Consider the following 22993-nt stretch of genomic DNA (forward strand, 5'->3'; position numbering starts at 1 on the left):
CATGTCTGAGGAAGTGTGCGTGCACACGAAAGCTCACACTTTGAATAAAACTTTGTTGGACTTAAATGTGCAACTGGATTCAAACTTGGTTCTGCCTTCTTATACGGCTTACATTGCTTGCAGTAACCTACTCATGTCCTTGCCTATGGCGATTGTTCCTAGGGATGTGCATTCGGTTCGGATGAACCGAATGCAACCCCGAAAATGGCCCATTCGGACCCCTTTCCGGCTGCTGCAAGCCTATTCAGATTCTCTGATCTGAATTTGCTTGCCGCCGAATTTCAGCAGCAATTCAGCCCCATTATATCCTATGGGCCATTGAAGTCAATGGTGAAAACATAGGGTATATTCTGGAGGCTGGAGGGGAGGGGGTTTGAGGGAGAGGCTCCAAACTCGCGGGGTAGCTGCTGGAGCCGCTCCCCAAGATACCAACCAAGTTTGAAGATCATTGGACTGGGGGGTCCAATTCTGTGGGGCCCCAAACAGGTTGCCCCTATTCCCTCCATTGTTGTCTATGGTAGGAAAAAAGTAACTTAGCGAAAACATAGGGTATATTCTGGAGGCTGGAGGGGAGGGGGTTTGAGGGAGAGGCTCCAAACTCGCGGGGTAGCTGCTGGAGCATCTCTCCAAGATACCAACCAAATTTGAAGAACATTGGACCAGGGGGTCCAATTCTACGGGCCCCCAAACAGGTTGCCCCTATTCCCTCCATTGTTCTCTATTGTGGAAAAAAGTAACTTTCCCCCCCACCATAGAGAACAATGGAGGGGATAGGGGCAACCTGTTTGAGGGCCCGTAGAATTGGACCCCCTGGTCCAATACTCTTGAAACATGGTTGGTATCTTGTGGAGAGGCCCCATCAGCTACCCTGCGAGTTTGGAGTTTCTCCCTCAAGCCCCCTCCCCTCCAGCCCCCAGAATATCCCCTATGTTTTCACCATTGACTTCAATGGCCCATAGGATATAATGGGGCTGAAATTGACATTCGGCTGGCCGAAAGACTCTCCTACTGACGAAACTGACATGCGGGAGTCTTACTGTCAGCCGAAATTGATTCTGCCCAATTCGGCGGAATCCGAATGGGCCGATTTTTTATTTTTTTTTGCGCATCCCTAATTGTTCCCCCTCACAGACCAGTAAATGGATGGCTGTCCACAGGCCTGGTTTTGATTGCTGAGTAACATTTTATCAATGAACACTAAAACATGTTTGAACTCTGTGGACCCTCAGCAAAAACCAATTAGCCAATTTGCCGATCTCCTGGAATTACAAGTGATGGCAAGGCTTCAGAAATCAGTTCCCCTAAAGAAAATGACTGCTTTGGCAGGTGAACTCTCTGGCATTATACTTTGCTCAGGTCCCTCCCCCAAACTCCACCTCCCCCAGGCTTTATCTCTAAATCTTCAGACATTTCCCAGCCTGGAGTTGGCAATTGTTGGATATTTAGCAAACAAAGCACAGCAGAATAATGCAGCACAGACATGTGCGTGTTTAACTTCTAAGAAAAAGTTTACTTCAAAATTAGGGAAAGGATCACATGGAAAGAAAATAACAACAGTCGCCTCCATGCTTGAGAGGAGACGGATGGAGCGTAATGGCAGGGTCTCAGTTAATTACTCTCAGCATTCCACAATTAAGGATATATCTGCCCATCAGTCTCCAATTTTGACATATTTATTTCCTTCACTATGTTCCCCCGCGGAGTTAAACCCAGACAAATGGTAACCATATAAACGAACATCTTCATTACGCTGTATGCTAATTTACTGCTCAGCCTCTGCCTAATATGTATGGACTGGTAATTTCCATTGTATCTGAGGAAGTGTGTGTGCACACGAAAGCCTATACCTTGAATAAAGCTTTGTTGTTCTTAAAGGTGCCACTGGACTCAAAACTCTTCAACAACCATCTAACTAAGTCATCTTTCTCGTTCTGATCTACGCCACCTTGTTTCTTTGTTCCCTTATTAAGAATAAACCCACCCACCCCTTTGGTGGGAAGAATCTACTCTACACCTAATTGGTTCTAAACTTGCTATTATTAGCTTACAGAAATTTTAGCGTAACCGTTTCATAACTGTAGGGATGATACTTGTAAAATCCAACAGCAACACTAGTTTCCTGAGTTAAGGTAATGGCACTTTGCAAATAAGCTTCAGTTTGGGCATACAGGCCCCGGTCACACGGGAGGCTTTGATCCGCGAGAGGAACGGATCGGGGGTGCAGCAGGCGGGCGCGATCACACCGCAACATCTGGGAAGCGGCGCACACCCATCCCCGATCCGTCTCTTCTGGCCGAAGATGCGGATCAAAAAAACCCCTACAAAACACTACTACTTACCTGAAAATCCGCAGCAGGGGCGGCCGTGGGATCGCTGGCGCGCCTGTCCCCGGTAGCATGCGAGGCCCCCGGGCAAACTGCACATGCGCAGTGGGCTGCCTCGCTCACCAATCTGTGGCTTCCCCCCGGCAGCTGATCGTGCCGGGGAGCAACTGCGCAGCAGCTCGGGGAATCTGTCGGATCCCACCGCCGCGCGTCTCTTTTGATGCGGCTCAAAGAAGCTGCACTTCAGCCGCACCTTTTCCCCCAGTGTGACCGGGGCCATAGTTGATGCATGCCAGCACCTTCTATTCAGTGAGGACACTGATAAAGTACCTGTTAAATAGTTACAGTTGGAGTTGGCTGCTAGAATTGTCACAGTCCGGAGGCAAGGATCCTGACTATTCACCACTTTTTCTTCCATCCAATATTGTGTTGAATTCATACTTGCTCCTTGGGTGTTAGACACAACCCTTGAGGGAACATCTCCCATATCTGCTGCTCCTCCTACGAATTAAAGTCAAGTGGGAAGATGGTCAGGATGCCCCCAGAATTTAGGGTAAAGTCATCCTAAGCAACGTATTTTCCCCCGTTTAAACAGTTTCCTTTCCTGCTCACACTGAGTTACGTGGCCTTTACTCACAACATACAAGAAGGTGATGATTTATGGGCCTGCCTGAAGCTATCTTAAGCGTCTCCTTTTTCCCTTTGGTTGGTAAACAGAAGATAAAGGTCGATAATAGAAACCATCAACACTGTGGTAAAACAAAAAATGGTTCTTGTGAGGCAGAATAAAGACACCACAACCAGGGCTATTTTTGGGCAGGACTGCACATGGAGTTCCGGCTGGCTCCCAAGTTGGCCATGCCTAGCAGGAACTCATTAGCATAATAGGCCACACCCAACAGCAGAAACTCATTAGGATTGGCTACATTAGGGGTGTGTGGCCTAACATGGAAAGGAGTTCCTGCTCCAAAAAAAGCCCTGGGTGTTGACAACAAACAAGGTAAACGGAATAAGAAGCAAAAGGTGGGTGTGGCTGGATGACTGCACTTCTGGTAACATGGGGTGTGTGACCTAGTGAGTTTCTGCTGTTGGGTGTGGCCTATTATACTAATGAGTTCCTGCTGAGCTTCTTCTACAAAAAAAAGCCCTGACCACAACTGAGAGCATCATTTTTCAAACTTGGCTTGAAGCCATGTTCACCTCTGGTGAACATTAGCCTCCATGACAGACATCTTTGCCTCACCTGCCTCATTGTAAACTGGGAAGGTTGTTGTTTCAGCTTAGAGATAGCAGACCTCATGATTATTATGCAGGAAAAGAGCACATTCAAGTCATTGGGGGGAAAAACAAGGCATGAAAATGCTTTTTGTGGGCTGATGCCACTGCAAGGCATAGTGCAATCAACATTATTTTGCTATTTATTCTGAAAGAAAAAAAGCCTTCACACACCCCTTCACATCAAGCAGGGAAAACTCCCCCTCAAAAATGTTCCTGTTTTTTTCCTTGACCTCCTGGTCTCCAGCCTAGAACCTTAGCATTCTAGGAGCATATGAATTGCTGGACATGAGGATAATTGTTGGGCTGGCCTTACCCATCATGTCCTCAGTCTTCTTAATCTTGTTCATGTTGATCATGTTGATATATGAAAGCTTAAAAACAATTAAAACACATCAGATAAAACTACAACAATATTCCTATGTGGTAATCAGTGTCTCAACAGATGAGGTTTTTCAGATTGGGGTTCCTAGATGGTAAACGTAGACCTGACCCGCTGAAGGAGAGGGCCAGTGGAGGGAGGGGACGCCCACTGCCTCAACTAAAAATCTGATGGAAGAGCTCCGTCTTGCAGGTGGAACTGTAAAAGGTCCCACAGGGCCCTGATTTCATATGGGAGCTCATTCCAGTAGATAGGGGCCAGGGCCGAAAAAGCCCTGGCCCTAGTCTGTCTGTAGCAGTAGAAATGAGTTTTTGTGAGTCACTGCCCACTTGAGGTACATGTACCCAGTCCTGTTTCAGAACAAAGAGAGAGTCGACGTGGTTGAGGGGCTTTGAGCACCATGTGAATATTCCAAAGCAGCTTAGGTGGGCCCGTGACAATCAATCCCTCATTTTGCGTGCCCCAGCATCCAGAGTTGGACTGGGAATTGCTACTTGTTGTAAATCATCAGGCCAGTGTCCAAATGTAATAGTCTGTGTTGACCTCCAGTCTGAACAAGCCCCCAATTGTTTCAGCTTACACAGAAAGGAGGTTGGAAATTGGGCTCTGCCAAAGAACTGGGGTTCTTAGTTCACAGGCTTTGCTCAATTGACTACGGATGAACAGTGGCCTGTTTTCTTCCTGTTCTCTACTGGAAGTCACGTCCCTAGCTAACCTCCGTCTTCTAGAGTTACAACCAAGGTTTGTTAGGGACATGAACTTTGGCTGAGAGGAAAGGGAGCCGCTGTTGGTGATATCTCATGAGACAAAGACAGAAAACCGTGTTGGATTCTTGAATCCTGCCCTTGGACTAATGGGAACTCCTAACGCCTTCCTGGGTTTTGTAAGGCAGAACATCATCCCAATGACATTCGTTCTTCAAAATAATTGCACACAGAGTCAGGGATTACTACTGTACTCCAGCCTCGCATATGAGTGTACAAAAGTTACTAGTCCACATTTTTTTACTGGCCCATCTGCCCACATATGACCTGAATGAGTCATTTATTTCAATTGATGGTCACATGTCTTCTAATATTCAAGAGCTTTTCCCCCACTGAAGGCGATTCTTACCTGCTATTTCAAAACTCTGTGCCCTGACCTGGATAGCCCAGGCAAGCCCGATCTCAGAAGCTAAGCAGGGCCGACTCTGGCAAGTACTTGGATGGGAGACCTCCAAGGAATACCAGAGGCTGGAGGTGGGGGCAGGCTTTATTCAGCCACCTCTCTGAATATCCTCCAGCCCCCCAGTAGGGGTCAGTCACCAGGGGTCGCCGTGATGTCCAGATACACTCACACGTGCACATTTTAAAAAAATACCAAAAAAACCCGTGTATGAAACATTTGATTTGCAGAACACTCATTGCTGACCTTGCTGGCCTCATTGTTGCAGATGAGAAAGTTGGGCCAAGAGACCTGTCCAAATCATAGATTGGGAGGAGGGGAGGGTTCCCATACTGGCATAATGTGAAATTGCATGAGTGAATTTGGTTGACTGGGCTGCAGTGGCTCAGAGGTTAAGATGCTGAGCTGCAGACTGGAAGGTCTGTAGTTCGGCAGTTCAAGACCCAAGTGCCGCATGACAGAGTGAGCTCCTGTCTCTAGCTCCGGCTCCTGCAAACCTAGCAGTTCGAAAGCAAGAAATTGGGAGTAGATAAATAGATACCGCTTCAGTGGGAAGGTAACAGCGTTCCGTGTGCCTCGGCGTATAGTCATGCCCAGGGCTCTTTTTGTAGAAAAAGCCCAGCATAATAGGCCACACCCAACAGCAGAAACTCATTAGCATATTAGGCCACACCCCTGACAGCACAGCTCATTAGCACATTAGGCCGCACCCCCATGTTACCAGAATTGTGGTCATCCAGCCACACCCACCTTTTGCTTCTTATTCTGTTTACCTTGTTTGTTGTCAAAACCCAAGGCTTTTTTTGTAGCAGGAACTCCTTTGCATGTTAGGCCACACACCCCTAACATAGCCAATCCTAATGAGTTTCTGCTGTTGGTTGTGGCCTATTATGCTAATGAGTTCCTGCTGGGCGTGGCCAACTCGGGAGCCAGCCGGAACTCCATTCCTGCGCGTTCCTGCCCAAAAATAGCCCTGGTCATGCCGGCCACATGACCACGGAACCATCTTCGGATAGCGCTGGCTGTTCGGCTTGGAAACACAGATGAGCACTGCCCCCTAGAGTTGGATTCGACTAGCTCTCAAGTAAGAGAAACCTTTACCTTTTATTTGGTTGATTAGGTTGCATAGCAGAATAGGACACATTTGATTTGAACCAATGCTATGCTAGGGTTGCCTGTTCTGGGCGGGGAAATATCTGTTGATTTTGGGGGTGGAGCCTGGGGAAGGCAGGGTTTGGGGAGGGGAGGGAGTATATCTGTAGCAGGACATAATGCCATATGACCCATCCACCAAAGCAGCCATTTTCTCCAGGGGAACTGATCTTGGTTGGCTGGAGATCAATTGCAATAGCAGGAGATCCCCAGGCCTCACCTGGAGGTTGGCAATCCTAGTTGCCAGCTCTGGGTTGGGAAATTCCTAGAGATTTGGGAATGGAGCCTGGGGAGGGCGGAGTTTAGGGAGTCCAAAGTCACCATTCTTTCCAGGGGAATTGATATCCAAGCTCCACCTGGAGGTTGGCAACTGTATGCTGTACCCTTACTTATTTGGTTCTAAGGGCTCTTTTTGTAGCAGGAACTCCTCTGCATATTAGGCGACACACCCCTAATGTAGCCAACCCTCCAAGAGTTTACAGTAGCCCCTGTAGGAAGAGCTCTGTAAGCTCTTGGGGGATTGGCTACATTAGGGGGGGTGTCGCCTAATATGCAGAGGAGTTCCTGCTACAAAAAGAGCCACCTGCTCGTGACATCTTAATGGAGGCCTGCGTGAGCTGGCTTGGCCAGTGTTGAACGCCCAACTCTTGTCATCCAAGATGTTATCATGACTGTGCATTAACCGGGTGTCCTTGCAAGAGGGTATTTTGGCCTGCTCCTTTTTCTTCATTGCCTGGCAGCTGATCTCGGTTGGAAAGCATAAAGCAGCTGTTCACAGAGAGCACTTCTGTTTCTTTGTTCTTCTGGTATGACAGACTGCCTTATAGAGACAAACCTCCTGGGTTTCTTTTCATAAACCTTTCTTGATAATATTCATGTTCAGGCACTCAATGAATGCTCTGGTTATGAATGTATAACCTCATAGGTGCCATGCACAGAGGCCCTTTGAACATGTTGAGGCTGGAGATAGGTACAACAGCACACCACCCTGTTACGTGAATACCCCTAGATGACTACTTGAACAGGCCTCTCAGTTTGGTGGGTTTTCCTCCTCCCTAGATTTTAGCCTCCGACAACAACCAATGTGTATGTCAGTTTATCCGTCCTATTTTTTTTAAGTGTAGTGGAAATGGTATCCGGCCAGACTAACAAGCCCAAAGCCTCTTGTGGTGGCTAAGCGCTGAAGTACATGATATGTGTGACCCGAGCTCAGCTAGAGATCTCTTGGCCTGACTTGTGGTCACACATATAACTGTGGAATTTATATTCCAAAGCATTCCATTGCAGCTAGAGAGTGCTGTGTGGGCTCTTGCACATGTGACTGCAACTCGAGTCCAGCGTCACACATATCTTGTAGTTTGACCCTCACATACTTTAGTAAGGGGAAGGTGGACTAAACCTTTTAAGAACGCAATAAACCTTTTAAGAAGGGATGAAAGGCCAATGGAAGTGAGACCAACACAGCAAATCTCGTGGGCCAAATTACCTTCTCAGTGGCAGATCCGAGTTGCCATTGAACAGGCAGGGAGTGTGCATGAGCGTGTGTTTACGTGCGTGTACATGTGTCCCCATGCACCACTTTATTTATTGCAACCATTTAACCCCCACCTTCCATTCAGGTGGACCGGCAGAAAGGGCCAGCATGTTGACAGGAGGGGTGTTGAACATGTCCAGAAACGGGTACCTGCGCTAAGCATACAAATTCCTTGGGCTCTTGAATGCATTCCAGGTGACCCTTTGCCAAAGGGTAACTTACTGTGGTGAGCACATAACCACTTGATCAGGTGCTTGTCTGCATTGCCCAGCCAAGTGATAAGAAAAATCTTACCATTCCCTGCTGTTCTTCAGGATTCCATGTACCAAAATGTATTTGTTTTGTTGGACTTCATTCATACATTGCTTTTCTCCCCAATGGGGATCCAAAGTGGCTTACCTTCTTTCCTCCATTTTATCCTCAAAACAACCCTGTGAGGTAGGTTGGACTTCAGTGGGCGCGACAGGCCCAAACAAACCCAGAAAGCTTCCATGGCAGGACAAGGATTTGGACCTGGGTCTCCCAAATCCTAGTTTGATACTCTAACCACTATGCAATGCTGGCTCTCATTGCTGCATATCAAATTCTGTGTTATCGCCTGGCTGGGGATACCTGATTCACAGGTGCTGAAGGGTGCACTATGGTAAAGCAGTGATTAGCTGGGGATCAGTATTCCCTCTAAGCTGAGTTAGTGTGAGCTAACTCACAGTTTTTTAGCCTCCGGCTCACACGTTTTTGTCTTAGCTCAGGAAGGAAGGCTCCAGAGCAAACTAATTGATGCAGTCACCAGGGCTATTTTTGGGCAGGAACGCACAGGAATGGAGTTCCGGCTGGCTCCTGAGTTGGCCACACCCAGCAGGAACTTATTAGCATAATAGGCCACACCCAACAGTAGAAACTCATTAGGATTGGCTACAGTAGGCGTGTGTGGCCTAACATGCAAAGGAGTCCCTGCTACAAAAAAAAGCCCTGGGTTTTGACAACAAACAAGGTAAAGAGAATAAGAAGCAAAAGGTGGGTGTGGCTGGATGACCACACTTCTGGCTACATGGGGCTGCGGCCTAATATGCTAATTAGCTGTGGTGTCAGGGTATGGCCTAATATGCTAATGAGTTTCGGCTGTTGGGTGTGGCCTATTATGCTAATGAGTTCCTGCTGGGCTTTTTCTACAAAAAAAGCCCTGGCAGTCACCAAATCGTTTGCTCACAACTTTAATGCCAGGAGCTCACAAAGTAGGATTTTTGCTCACAAGACTCCACAGCTTAGAGGGAGCATTGCTGGGGGTTGTCTGAATTCACTCAGAGATCAATTAGCAACGAGTCGCCGCTTGCCACTGTGCATCTGTGCCATTGTGTCCTGTCATTAGAGCAGCAATGTTTTCACGGTCAACTGAACTCAGATCTTGTTTTCTCTGTCCCCCTGCTTGCAGCAGATGACGGCTCGGCTGATGCTGGCGGTGGGAGGAGCCGTCATGGGATCCTTGCAGTTCGGTTACAACACTGGAGTCATCAACGCCCCTCAGGAGGTAAGGAAGGCCAGCTCGACAGAGGCAGCCATGTTTGCGCACCGACAGCCACACAAAGCAAAGTCGCCAGGCCGCACAAACGTTTACCTCGGGGGTCAGCGTCATCACCAGACGGCCCCAGGAAGGCGCACCTTGTAAGGTTCCACAAAGATAGCACTATCACAGGCCACTGGGCATTGAATGGTTGTGCACACTGAAGGAGGTAGATGTCCCTGTCACATTTGGAGTTTTGAGTCCTGTGCCTGTTCAAATTAGGGCAATAAGTTGTTTGTGGCTACGTGCATCCCTTAGGAACTGTAGACAAGATGTGTGCCTGGCTTAGCTAAGCAAGGGTCATTTCCTGTGGGAGCGCACAGGTGTGGAGCTCCGGCAGGAAGGAGCCCAGGGGGCGGGCACATGCAACAAGCCCCGCCCCCTGCTCCCAACAGCCCTCAGTCGGGCCACGAGGGGGAAGAAACAGCCAGGTAAGTTGCAGAGCCCCCCACCTGGCCCGCCTTCAGGTACAAGCTCTCCCTCCTCTGTGAGGGCAGATCTGCACGTTTTCCCCGCCCCCAATAGCTAGCAATCCAAAACAGTCCAGTGGAACCTGAGTGGTGGGTGTTGCCTTCTGACACACTTCCGGTGATGTCAGGGGGCGTGGCATATGCAAATAGGGTATGCTAATGAGTTATGCTAATGAGCTCCGGCGCGTCTTTTTCTACGAAATGACCCCTGTAGCTAAGGATGGGGGTCCACTCTCCTGCCTCCGTGTCGGCATGCTTTGCAGTGTTCCCTCCACAACTAGACACACGTTGTGCATCTATTTTTCTCCTCTTCTCACGGATGCTATTTTGATGCTCTTGACGTCTTGACTTGTACCGCAGGAGCCCAACTTCCTGTCTGAGGGGAAATGTTCATTTCTGGTTTTAAGAACCATGAGCAGGCTGAATTCTTTTGGAAGTTGGTTGCTGCTGGGAAAGGGTGCTTGGGGGTGGGTTACATATAAGTAGTTCCTGCTTGCCGCATAATCTGAAGCGACATGGCCTAGACGTTTCTGTGTCAAAAAACTTTAACTCTACCTACTGACCAGGTTGGGGGGGTCATATCAGACAATGGGGGGGGGGGAATAAGCAATAGTCCCTGCCTGCTTATGCTAGTCACACATTGTCAATCCCTGGTCTAAAAACAGGGTATGGTCCAAAGACAAGATACCCATCATCCTTGGTAAAGCTAAGACAGCCTGGATCTGGTTGGTTCCTGGAAGGGAAACCGGCTAAGAGCCTTATGCATATTGTTGTACATATTAGATTCCATATCAAAAATGAGGTCAAATGAGGAGGAAGTTCTATGTTTTATTTCAGTTAGCAAGAAAACAGTTGGACTAAATAGTCCATCCAAAATTGACTACTTTCTGCTCGGAATATTCAGGGAATATGCATCAATTAATAGGAAAACAATTAGACCAAATAGCTAAACAAAAATTGGCAACTTTCTTCTTCTTCTTCTTCATCTTCTTGAACATATTCAGGAAATACATGATATTTTATACATGGACTGACATCATCAACAAAACAATATTCAAACAGCATAATTGGTTACAAAAGACAGTGGTCATTTGGGTAATAAGCCTCTGATTGGCCAGATATAAAGAAACATATATCTACGTCAATCTAAGTGTTTACTTAACCTAACCTAAAGGATAATGGGCAAGGATTCTTCATATCAGACTAAAATCTTATCTGACCCAGACATTGAAAGGTTTGCCCTAAGAACTACAGAATCATGAACTTTGTACCTATTATGGTGTCTGCTAACAATATCAGACCTACAAGAGGAAAGCCTTCTATATAACAGGCCTTTCTAACATCCTAATAAAATATTACTTAAAGAATAAATCTATAAAAACCAGAAAAATATGAACAATCAAGAGGAAAAAACCTATATATAAAAATCTTTATATTCCCATTCATACTACAATATGTCATCAGATTTTCTGCTGGAAAAAAATGGGATATGAAGCTGCCTACACTGAATCAGACCCTTGAGGGCTCTTTTTGTAGCAGGAACTCCTTTGCATATTAGGCGACACACCCCTCATATAGCCAATCCTCCAACAGCTTACAGTAGCCCCTGTAAGAAGAGTTCTGTAAGCTCTTGGAGGATTGGCTACATTAGGGGTGTGCCGCCTAATATGCAAAGGAGTTCCTGCTACAAAAAGAGCCCGGGCAGAGGTCTTTCCCATCACCTACTGCCTGGTTCTTTTTAACTGGAGATGTCAGAGATTGAATCTGAGACTTTCTGTGTGCCAAGCGGAGGCTGTTCTGCTGAGTCATATCCCATTCCTATATAAAGAAAAGTGAGCATTTTTGCAAAATTGGGCCGATATCTAGGATAGCCAAATCCTGCCAGAAAATCTTGTTGGCTCTTTTAACCAGGATTGATCTTTGACAACCTTAATGAAAACCTGTTGTTCAGGATGGAAACATGCCCCTCCTCTCCTCCGCTGAAATAGCACGTCCGGTTACCCAGCTTACTGTTAGCTTCGATGGGATTTGTTTAGCAGGTTCCCAGGAGAATTAAAATTTGCTCCGTGGTGAACGTTTTATTTGAAAGGTCTCTGGGAAAACTGTTGCATAAATGCCAACCCGATTTGGATTAAAACCTGAGTCCTCAGGAACGGCTTCTAGAGCAGAATTTAAGCACACCCAGAGTTCCTTTAAGGCCTTGACCTGGAGTGCAAGTCACCCAACCATGCCAAAATAATTGCACCCTCCCCAATTTTATTTCAAAATAGTAGAATCCTAGACCAGAAGACTCTTTAATTTATTTCTGCACTCCCCATTCAATGACTGGTCTAATATCTAATTGCACTTTGTGTGTGGCCAGAAGCCACAGAGAACAGGAAGACCGGGTTTGAACAGATATCCAGAACATTAGGATACACAGCTAAGGAATGCCCCCAGTGTCTCATTTAAACACCCGAATCTGTGTGTTTGGTACTTAAGATATTAATTTGAGCAGAAGGTTTTCCCCCTACCCTGCCAATTAAGAGGATACAATAACCTGCTTTCTTTCACTGTAACATTTTAAATAGCTTTATGAGTCGGAAAACATTTGTGTTTTGGATTTGACCCTCTTAAGAGTTCTTAAGAGTCACGTTTACTACTCAGAGACCAATCTTCCCTCCCATTTTTTTATATGCACACTGAAGGGAAGTTACAATTTACCAAACGGATCGTTTGACTTCACCCAGAATTAGGATACTTTCTCTGGTTTCTAAACCGAAATCCCTTCTTCATTAACTTTACCAACCCACCTTCTTTATGCCATAGCAGAAAGCCTTATTCCACATAATCTGCAAAGTAGTGACGATTAAGACCACAAACACAACAAGGGGGGGGGAAGGGATCCTTTATTCTGTATTCTTCCACAGAGCTGAAGGCATACGTAATTCCAGCCCCGCATCTTTTATTCTACCAGCACACCCGTGAAGTGGGTAGGGACAGGTTAGATCTGGGTGTGTGTGTGGTTCTACTGCCTGGATGTTTACCAGTTCATCTCAGTCAGCTCTGGGAGGAAGCCTTCCCCCTTCTAATGGAGAATAAGCACTGATCATCTAGTCGAAGTGTGTGTGTGTCTGTGGTTACATCAGTGGGTCATTTTCCTGTTGCTGTGCTCCGGATTTCAGTGGACCAAGATGATGTGGCAACAAAAATTTGGATTATTTTTTATTTGAACAATGATCAGGATTGCTCTTGAAACAGTAATTTATTTTTTTAACTTAATTCCTTTGTACCCCACCTTTCTCCCCAATGGGGACTCAGAATGGCTTACACCGTTCTCCTCTCCTCCATTTGATCCTCCCAACAACTCTGTGAGGTAAATTATAATGAAGGTGTATGACTGGCCCGAGGTTACCCAGTCAGCTTCTATGGCACAAGCGGGGATTCAAACCCAGGTCTCCCAGATACTTGTCCAACACTCTTAACCAAGGCTCCCTCTAAGCTGTGGAGTCTTGTGGGCAAAAATTCTACTTTGTGAGCTACTGGCATGAAAGTGGTGAGCGAGCGAATTGGCTACTGGATAAGTTAGTTTGCTCTGGAGCCATCCTTCCCGATCTAAGACAAAAATGAGTGAGTCGGAGGCTAAAAAACTATAAGCTAGCTCACACTAACTCAGCTTAGAGGGAACACTGCTCTTAACCACTATACCACACTGGCTCTCTTAAGATCCCGATCTCTTTGCTGGAAGGCCCCTCCGGTCTGAATAGACCAGCAGAACTTGCAGTCTCCTTCAGCAAAGCAGGAGTAAATGCACCCGTTTCCTTCTCCTGAACACCCAAAGCGAACTGCTGTCCATGAATACCGATTTCATTTTTAAAAAAACCTTCTCAAACACCCCTTCAAAGTGACGACCACACAAGGCAGGCAAACTGGAGAGGCTGGCCTATAAGAACGGCAGTTTCTCTGTTGGGGGGGAAGGAAAACTAACTAGGAATGTAGATGCAGCAGGTTAGGAAGGAAGAGGCTGGCTGCCTCATTCCCTCATGGTTTTTCCCTTTCCCGACCCATCGTGACTCAGCACAGAATCTCCAGGAAGTCACCCTCCGGTGTTTTATGAGCTGTCAGCCGGTCCACATGGCCTGGCAGGTCACTGTGAAATCGGTTGGCCTGCTGCCAGTTTGACTCTCGCCACCACCTAGTGGAGAAAGCGGCCCCCCATCACACGGCGAGGTGTTGTGCTGTGAGTGATACGGCCTGTCTGTCTAGTCTGGTGGCTGAGGGAAACTGAGCCCCAAGTAGGATAAGTCCATGGATAGGCAGGCCTGAGGCTCATTGTCGGTGGCTGGGAATAGTGACGAAACCAGACAGGAATGTCTCTGGTGGGGTGGGAAGGGCAGGGCTCCGGTCAGCTGCTCACTTCTAATGATTGGATAGGGATGCCACCAGCCTCCAGGTGGGGCCTGGGGATCCCCAGGAATCACAGCTCCATCTCCAGACTACAGAGATCAGTTCCCCTGAAGAAAATGGGTCCTTTGGAGGGTGGACTCTCTGGCACGGTGTACCCCACTGAGGTCCCTGACCTTCCCCTGCCTTCACCCCCAAATCTCCAAGAATTTCCCAACCTAGAGCTGGCAACCCTAGCCTGAACTACATATTCCCCCCCCGGCCGCCAGTGGCCAAGGGGACCTGGCAACCCTGTATTTTGAATGGAGCAAGACTTGCTGACATTGGTGGGGCCTCTTGATCAGTCCAGGTCGAGTTTCTGTCAAGGGTATCTTTCGCCCTCTACCGATGGTCCCTCTAAGCTGTGGATCTTGTGAGCAAAAATTATACTTTGTGAGCTACTGGCATTAAAGTTGTGAGCGAGCGATTCAGCTACAGCCATCCTTCCTGAGCTAAGACAAAAAATGTGTGAGCCAGAGGCTAAAAACCTGTGAGCTAGCTTACACTAACTCAGCTTAGAGGGAACACTGCCCTCTACCCGTCCCTTAATCTCCTCCAATGTGAAACAGCAAAAGAGATTTTGGCAGTGAACTGCCCACCCTTCATTTGCCCAAGGTGTTGCTTATGAACACAAATCAGCAGCTTCCAGAGCCTCTCTTTGGGAGGGTAATAGGGTCAAGAGACTTTTGCCAGTGTCTCATCTCACGTGGCTGCAGGGCTCACTGAAACCTCCTAACATTCCAGCCCACCCCTCAAAATCCTGCATAAATTAATTTCATTCGTGAAGAGCCAAGCAGGTGCGTACATACCCAGTGGATCCAGTCTAATGGTCTCTTGGCCTTCCCTTCGCAGGTGATTGAAAGCTTTTACAACCTGACGTGGTATGACCGCTATGGGGAGTACATCAGCCGTGGTACCCTCACCACTTTGTGGTCCCTCTCGGTGTCCATATTCTCCATCGGAGGGATGATCGGAGCATTCTCTGTTGGGCTGTTTGTCAACCGCTTTGGACGGTGAGCATGTAGTTCTCTGTTGTTGCTGTTGTTTCACTTACTGCTTTTCATAATTTTAATGTGGAATTAACACAATATTTTATTTTCAACAATGTAGAACGGTCTCCCTCCCTCCCTCACTCCAGGCCCTCTTTTTCCCCACCCTGTCCCTACAAAGTGCCAGACCCATCCGTGTCATGATTAGCTGTTTCTACTCTTGGGGCAGACTGTTTCTACACTCACCCTGGAAGCAGTGTGACACATATTCAAATAAATCATTTGGGAGATTTAGAACTGGATGCAGCCAGTTTCTTCACTCAATCTGATCCAGTCCCCCTCCTTACTGTGTGTGTAAAGTGCCGTCAAGTTGCAACTGACATGGCCCTTATGAGAGCCAGTTTGGTGTAGTGGTTAGGAGCGTGGACTCTAAACTGGGAGAACCGGGTTTGATTCCCCACTCCGCCACATGCAGCTGCTGGCGTGACCTTGGGTCAGTCACAAGTTCTTTCAGGGCTGTTCTCTCAAGGGCAGTTCTCAGGAGAGCTCTTTCAGTCCCAACTACCTCCCAGGGTGTCTGTTGTGGGGAGGGGAAGGGAAAGGAGATTGTAAGCTGCTCCGAGACTCCGTCGGGTAGTGAAGGCGGGGTATAAATCCAATCTCTTCTTCTGTTCTTCTCTGGGAGTTTCAAGGCAACAAGCGAACATCGATAATTTGGCCTTGCCTGCCTCTGTGTAGTGACCTGACTTCCTTAGTGGTCCCACATCCTAGTACTAACCACGGCTGGCCCTGCTTAACTTCCGAGATCCAGGGCTATTTTTGGGCAGGAACGCACAGGAACGGAGTTCCGGCTGGCTCCCAAGTTGGCCATGCCCAGCCGGAATTCATTAGCATAATAGGCCACACCCAACAGCAGAAACTCATTAGGATTGGCTACAATTAGGGGTGTGTGGCCTAACATGCAAAGGAGTTCCTGCTCCAAAAAAAAAAAAGCCCTGGGTTTTGATAACAAACAAGGTAAAGAGAATAAGAAGCAAAAGGTGGGTGTGGCTGGATGCTGGTAACATGGGGGCGTGGCCTAATGTGCAAATAAGCTGTCCGGTCAGGGGTGTGGCCTGATATGCTAATGAGTTCCTGCTATTGGGTATGGCCTATTATGCTAATAAGTTCCTGCTGGGCTTTTTCTACAAAAAAAGCCCTGCCGAGATCAAACTACAGCAGGCTAGCTTGGGCCACCCAGGTCAGGTCTTCTCCACGTTACTGCCCCATATTACACATAGGCCTTGGGACTTTCAGAAGAACCTTTCGGAGCGGTCAAAGAAGATGCCACTTCCCCTTTTTCACCAGCAGAAATGCTGGCTGGATCCAGTGGCAGTGGTGGAAAGTGCCTTCATGTCACAGCTGATCAGCGGTGACCCTGGTGGGTTTTTCAAGGCAAGAGATGTTCAGAGGTGGTTTGCCACTGCTTGCCTCTGCATCATGACTCTGGTATTCCTTGGAGGTCTCTCATCCAAATACTAGTCAGGGACAACCCTGCTTGGCCCAACCAGCATTAGATGGAGAAATAAAAATAGGTGGAGAAATAGAAATATGTAACAGGAAAAACTGACCACTGGGGGAAAACCTTGTGATAGCTAAATTCTGGAAAAAGTGGTTAATGACCACAGGCCCTTCTTATTGTTGAATAATAATATTATTATTATTATTATTATTATTATTATTATTATTATTAATATACTATTTAATTATACCCACTATGGTTAATTAGAGTTGTTAATAAGTAACGATATAATACCAACCTGCATGGCACTTGACAAAATGCATGAAGGCAGGCGCTGCCCCAAGAACATGCAGTCTGGAAGAGTGACGCATGGAGAATCACATGGTCAGAACAAATGAATATTTGTTGCAGAAATTCCACATTCTGATTGCTTCTGCTCAGCTGTGAAGCAAAATGTGGTGCTGGCCCACAAACAGCATCTGAAAGAGTCACATTTTTCTTCCCTGGCTGAATGTGTTTTATTATCTTAGGCGGAAGGCCATGACAAGCTGCAAGTACAATTCTACTCTCCCTGGCCTGCTGCCCACTCTAAGCCTCAGACCAAGCTGTTCTCTAGCTTTTCTTGCCTGTTATCTCAAAAAACATGCCCAGTGATTCTGCACTGAAAAGGACGCATCACCGTAGTTTAATAACCACTTCAAGCTTTATCATTCTCCTTTAACAAATGGCTCCTGTTCCTGAGTGCTGCCCCACACACCAAGCACCCACCTAACTTCTGACCCTTTTCCTTTCTCAGGCGGAACTCTATGTTGATGTCCAACAGCCTTGCCTTCCTTGCCTCTGTACTCATGGGCTTCTCCAAGATGGCCAGCTCCTTTGAAATGTTGATCCTGGGCCGCTTCATAATTGGGGTGTATTCTGGTCTCACCACAGGCTTCGTGCCCATGTATGTGGGTGAGGTGTCACCCACGGCCCTTCGAGGGGCTATGGGGACCCTTCATCAGCTTGCCGTCGTTGTGGGTATCCTCATAGCACAGGTGAGTGGTTCTCTTTGGTGCCCCCTCCTGGGGACTGGGAAGGCTGCACCCGTCACAGACGCTTTGATGCAGGTCTGTGCTTAGGAGGGCAAGCATCTATCCCACCTGCTTATCTCCCTTTGTTAAAGAGGTAGAATTGCAGCTGCTTTGAACACAGACTACGGAAAAGTCCTGTTCCTCTTTGGAGCAGAGAGTGGAACTGTACCAGGGGCTGTAGCTCAGTGGCAAAGCATCTGCTTGGGATGCAGAAGGTCCCAGGTTCAATCCCCAGCACCTCCAGTTAAAAGGACCAGGCAGGAGGTGATGTAAAAAGACCTCAGCCTGAGACCCTGGAGAGCTGCGGCCAGTCTGAGTAGACAATACTGACCTTGATGGACCAAGGGTCTGATTCAGTAGAAGGCAGCTTTGTGTGTGATGATTTAGCAATAGTGATAATTTAGCAGTGCTGTCGTGGAGAATCATCCAAGACTCTTTCAGCTTTTATCAGTTTCCACTGCAGAGGCTTCCCTTGTTGCATCTGCGGCCCAGGAGAGCCACTGCCCGTCAGAGCAGACAATACTGAGCATGAGGCAGCTTCACGTATGCATGTGATACGAAGCCTGAAAGTTGCATTTGGCTCTTCAGCCCTTGACCAAAGGCATGCCCGGCACCAGTCTGTGGTTCCCGAGCTGTAATCCTCGAACGCAATGATCTGGCGTCAGTGATCCATGCAATGGTCACCTCGAGGTTGGACTACTGCAATGCTCTCTACATGGGGCTGCCCTTGGGGCAACTTCGGAAGCTGCAGCTGGTGCAGAATGCCGCAGCTAGGCTGTTGGTAGGTACCCCTGTGAGGGAACACACCCAACCGGTGCTGAGGGCGCTGCACTGGCTGCCAATAGCGTTCCGGATACGCTTCAAGGTGCTGGTTATGACCTTTAAAGCCCTTTATGGTCTGGGGCCTGTCTACCTGCGGGACCGCCTTTCCCCGTACGTTCCCCCGAGAGCACTGAGATCTGAGACGCAGGATCGTTTAGTCCCCCCTGGCCCTAGGGACGCCAAATTAACATCTACTAGAACTAGGGCGTTCTCCTTGGCAGCACCAATACTATGGAACCAGCTCCCTCATGAGATCCGCGCCCTCCGGGATCTCTGCCAGTTCCGGAGAGCGGTGAAGACGGAGTTATTCCGCCAAGCATTTAATAACCCAGATTAAGCATGAAAGCACTTTATGGTTGCCGCCATGAGTATGTTATACTGCGTGTAAATTTTGATTTTAATGTATTGTATAGATTGTATTAGAGGTATTGTTTTATTGGTTTTAATGTTGTAAGCCGCCCTGAGCCGCTTCGGCGGGATGGCGGGATAAAAATCAAATAAATAAATAAATAATAAATAAACCCTCTTTGCTAGCATACAGTCAAGAAACTAGGGATCCATGACATTCAGCGCTTTCTGTTGACAGATTGCTGGTCCGACCCTCTGGCCCAAGGGATGCATGGATGCCCGGAGGCCCCCAAAACACAGATGGGCTCTGCTCTGCCATCAGGGGGGCAAGGACCTTAGAGAAATCCTGGGTTTGGAGAGACAGGCACCCCTTTGTTGAACCTGCTTGCTGTGCTCTCTCCGTAGATCTTTGGCATGGATCTGATCATGGGGAACGAGTCGCTGTGGCCGCTCTTGCTGGGCTTCATCTTCATCTTTGCCTTGATCCAATCCATCCTGCTGCCCTTCGCCCCGGAGAGCCCTCGCTTCCTTCTCATCAATCGCAACGAGGAGAACAAAGCAAAGAGCGGTGAGCTGGACTCGTGGTAGCCTGTGGCTCAGTGGAAGAGCACCTGCTTAATTTTGGATGGGAGACCTTGGATGGGAGACCTCCAAGGAATACCAGGGCCGGGTTGCAGAGGCATGCAATAGGCAAGCCACCTCTCTGAAATATCCAAGCCCCACTAGGGGTCCCCAGGAGCCAACCATGACTTCCAGACACGCAAGCGCACACGCACACACATACTACTCACCCCCCCAAAAAGAATGGGAAATACATTTTTTGAGATCGGGTTGGCAGTAATGCCTATACACATTCTTTAAAAAATACTTTTCCTCCCTGTTCAGAACAATTGTTTTTATTCATATGCAGGTTTATTTGCTTGGTGAATTCATTTTTTAAAAAAATTCTCTTTCAATTATTTGTGAGCTTGGTGACAGGAAAGACAAGACCCCGCCCCCTTATCTTTACCTATTTATAAATTCTTCCTTATTTTTAACACGGTGAACATTTTATTGGGTGAGAGAAGGTGTGGTGATAATGTCGCAGGTACTAGCCAATCACCACTGTCCACATTTGGTTTTTCCCCACTCGAACTGACATACTCTCACAAGCAGGTCTTTCAGGGCATCCCGGGAGGGAGAGAGGGAAAATGGCATCTTTGAACGTAGCACAGGCCTTGTCTGCCTCTGAACTCAGACTCCTCGTAGCCCCGTGTGTTGAGACTGACGTCCCGTTGCCTGACTCCCCTCTCCTGCTTTGCCCTCCAGTTCTGAAGAAGCTCCGAGGGACAACCGATGTCAGCAGCGACCTCCAGGAAATGAAGGAGGAAAGCCGCCAAATGATGCGGGAGAAGAAAGTGACCATCCTGGAGCTCTTCCGCTCACCCATGTACCGGCAGCCCATCCTTATCGCCATTGTCCTACAGTTGTCCCAGCAACTCTCGGGTATCAATGCTGTAAGTATGGTGTAGCAAATGAACTCATCTGTCTTTACCACACTTTATACAGCAGAGGGGGTACTTGTTTGATTTTTATCCAGTCCCTTCTTCAAGGAGTTCAGGGCCCGCCGCCTTGTATCTTACTGTCCCAGTAGCTACATGAGGTAGACTAAGCTGAGAGACAGAGTGATTGGCCCGAGGTCTTGCACTGACCGTCATGGCAGGGTGCAAATTTGAGCCTGAGATTCTAGTTTCTACACTACGAAAGAGGGAGCCCACGCCCATGTACACTTCTAGGAAGCAGTGTGCCATTCAAATGTGTGGCAGACCAGTCTCAGCGGTTACATATTCTGATTTCTTTGCAGCTTCAGCTCCCAGTAGTTAACGAGAACCAGGGGCCATGGTAGCTCAGAGGTTAAGGCGCTGAGCTGTAGACAGGAAGATTGGTAGCTCAGCAGTTCGAGACCCGAGTGTCACGTGATGGAATGAGCTCCTGTTTCTGGTCCCAGCTCCTCCCGACCTAGCAGTTCGAAAGCAAGAAATTGCAAGTAGATAAATAGATACTGCTTCGGTGGGAAGGTAACAGCGTTCCGTGTGCCTGAGCATTTAGTCATGCCGGCCACATGACCATGGAAAATGTCTTCAGACAGCGCTAGCTCTTCGGCTTGGAAACGGAGATGAGCACCGCATCCTTAGAGTCAGACTTGACTGGCTTTCGAGCAAGGGAAACCTTTACCTTTTTAGTTAACAAGAATATGGTAGGCCAGGTGGAAAAACATGTCTAATATTGACATATATGAAAAATAATTTAAAAGTATAGTGGCTTGGATTTAGGGTTGCCAGGTCTTACCTGGCTGCCAGTGAGGGGCTCCAGCCCGGGTCCCTGGACCTTCTGGCATGTGCATGTCACAGTGACGTCACCTGGAAGTGATGTCATCAGGCTGGGCACATCATGTGGGGGATGCTCTAGCATTTGTCCAAAAACTCTATGGTCACCATAGAGTTCTTAGCCAAATGCTAGAACGCCCCCCGCGTGAATTGCCCGGCACAATGATGTCATCGCCAGGTGACATAGTCGCATTTGGTGCAATAGGGCTCTTTAGGGGCGGGGCTCCCCCTGCTGGCCAGCAGCAAATTGGGACCCCTGAAAGCACGGGAACCCCCACCCCCTAACTGGATTTTCAAGGTGATTGTTCTGGAAGTTGTTAAACCCATTTTAGCCTATTAAACTGGTCCATTTTGAACATTTGAGTACCTTGCACACTCACTGATGAGACGGGGCAAAAAGTGGGCTTCTGTTTGCAGTTTTCAGAAGATTTGGCAGCTCTGAACATCACATGTGTGTGAAAACTTCATAAAGAAATGTACTGGGTGAACTGCTCGTTTATATGTGAATTCATTAAAAACCCATTGCTGGATCTCCTTACATACTGAGCATCATGGGTGTGGAAATGCCTGAACGTTTAGAAATTTCATATAAATGTTTGGCCATCGATTTAGTGCTGCATTTCTGCTAATTTTGGCACGCCAAACTCTCACACTTCTGAAAACAAATCTTGAGCATCCAAGTGAGGCTTTGATAATTGTTGCAGGGTAGCGTGTATTAGGGATGTGCATTCAGTTCGTCCGAACCGAATGCACCCCCGAAAATGACCCATTCGGACCCGTTTTGGGCTGCTGCAGGCCGATTCAGATTCTCTGATCTGAATTGGCTTGCCGCCGAATTTCGGCAGCAATTCGGCCCCATTATATCCTGTGGCCCATTGAAGTCAATGGTGAAAACATAGGGTATATTCTGGGAGCTGGAGGGGAGGGGGTTTGAGGGGGAGGCTCCAAACTCACAGAGTAGATGCTGGAGCCTCTTCCCAAGATACCAACCAAGTTTGAAGAACATTGGACTGGGGGTCCAATTCTATGGGCCCCCCAAACAGGTTGCCCCTATCTCCTCCATTGCTGTCTATGGTGGGAAAAAAGTAACTTGGCGAAAACATGTGGTATATTCTGGGGGCTGGAGGGGAGGGGGTTTGAGGGGGAGGCTCCAAACTTGCAGGTTAGCTGCTGGAACCTCTCCCCAAGATACCAACCATGTTTCAAGAACATTGGACCAGGGGGTCCAATTCTACAGGCCCTCAAACAGGTTGCCCCTATCCCCTCCATTGTTCTCTATGGTGGGAAAAAAGTAACCAGCAGCTAAACTGCGAGTTTGGAGCCTCCCCCTCAAACCCCCTCCAGCCCCCAGAATATACCACATGTTTTCGCCATTGACTTCAATGGCCCATAGGATATAATGGGTCTGAAACTGACATTCGGCTGGCCCAAAGACTCCTGAATCGGCTGGTACTGCCAAAATTGGCATTCAGGAGTCTTTATGCCGGCAGAAATTGATTCTGCCCAATTTGGCCGAATCCGAATTGGGCCGAATTATTATTTTTTTTGCACACCCCTAGCGTGTATCTCATTCTAAGGCAAGCAGGCAAGCCCGCTTTATGGAAAGTGTGTCC

At 47.8% G+C, this 22993-nt stretch overlaps 1 protein-coding gene across 1 annotated transcript in view; it reads left to right on the top strand.

Moving 5' to 3' along the window:
• SLC2A1 (solute carrier family 2 (facilitated glucose transporter), member 1) overlaps window positions 1–22993 on the top strand; it is a 58171-nt gene that overhangs the window by 31931 nt on the left and 3247 nt on the right. Inside the window, exons 2-6 of the mRNA XM_015424250.1 lie at window positions 9261–9356; window positions 15134–15294; window positions 17568–17808; window positions 19420–19582; window positions 20323–20510. Coding sequence (XP_015279736.1) covers window positions 9261–9356; window positions 15134–15294; window positions 17568–17808; window positions 19420–19582; window positions 20323–20510 — 849 coding nt within the window. The remainder of the gene's footprint in view (window positions 1–9260; window positions 9357–15133; window positions 15295–17567; window positions 17809–19419; window positions 19583–20322; window positions 20511–22993) is intronic.

Source organism: Gekko japonicus, unplaced genomic scaffold, assembly GCF_001447785.1.
Source record: "Gekko japonicus isolate JY-2015 unplaced genomic scaffold, Gekko_japonicus_V1.1 scaffold2493, whole genome shotgun sequence".
Lineage (NCBI taxonomy): Eukaryota > Metazoa > Chordata > Lepidosauria > Squamata > Gekkonidae > Gekko > Gekko japonicus.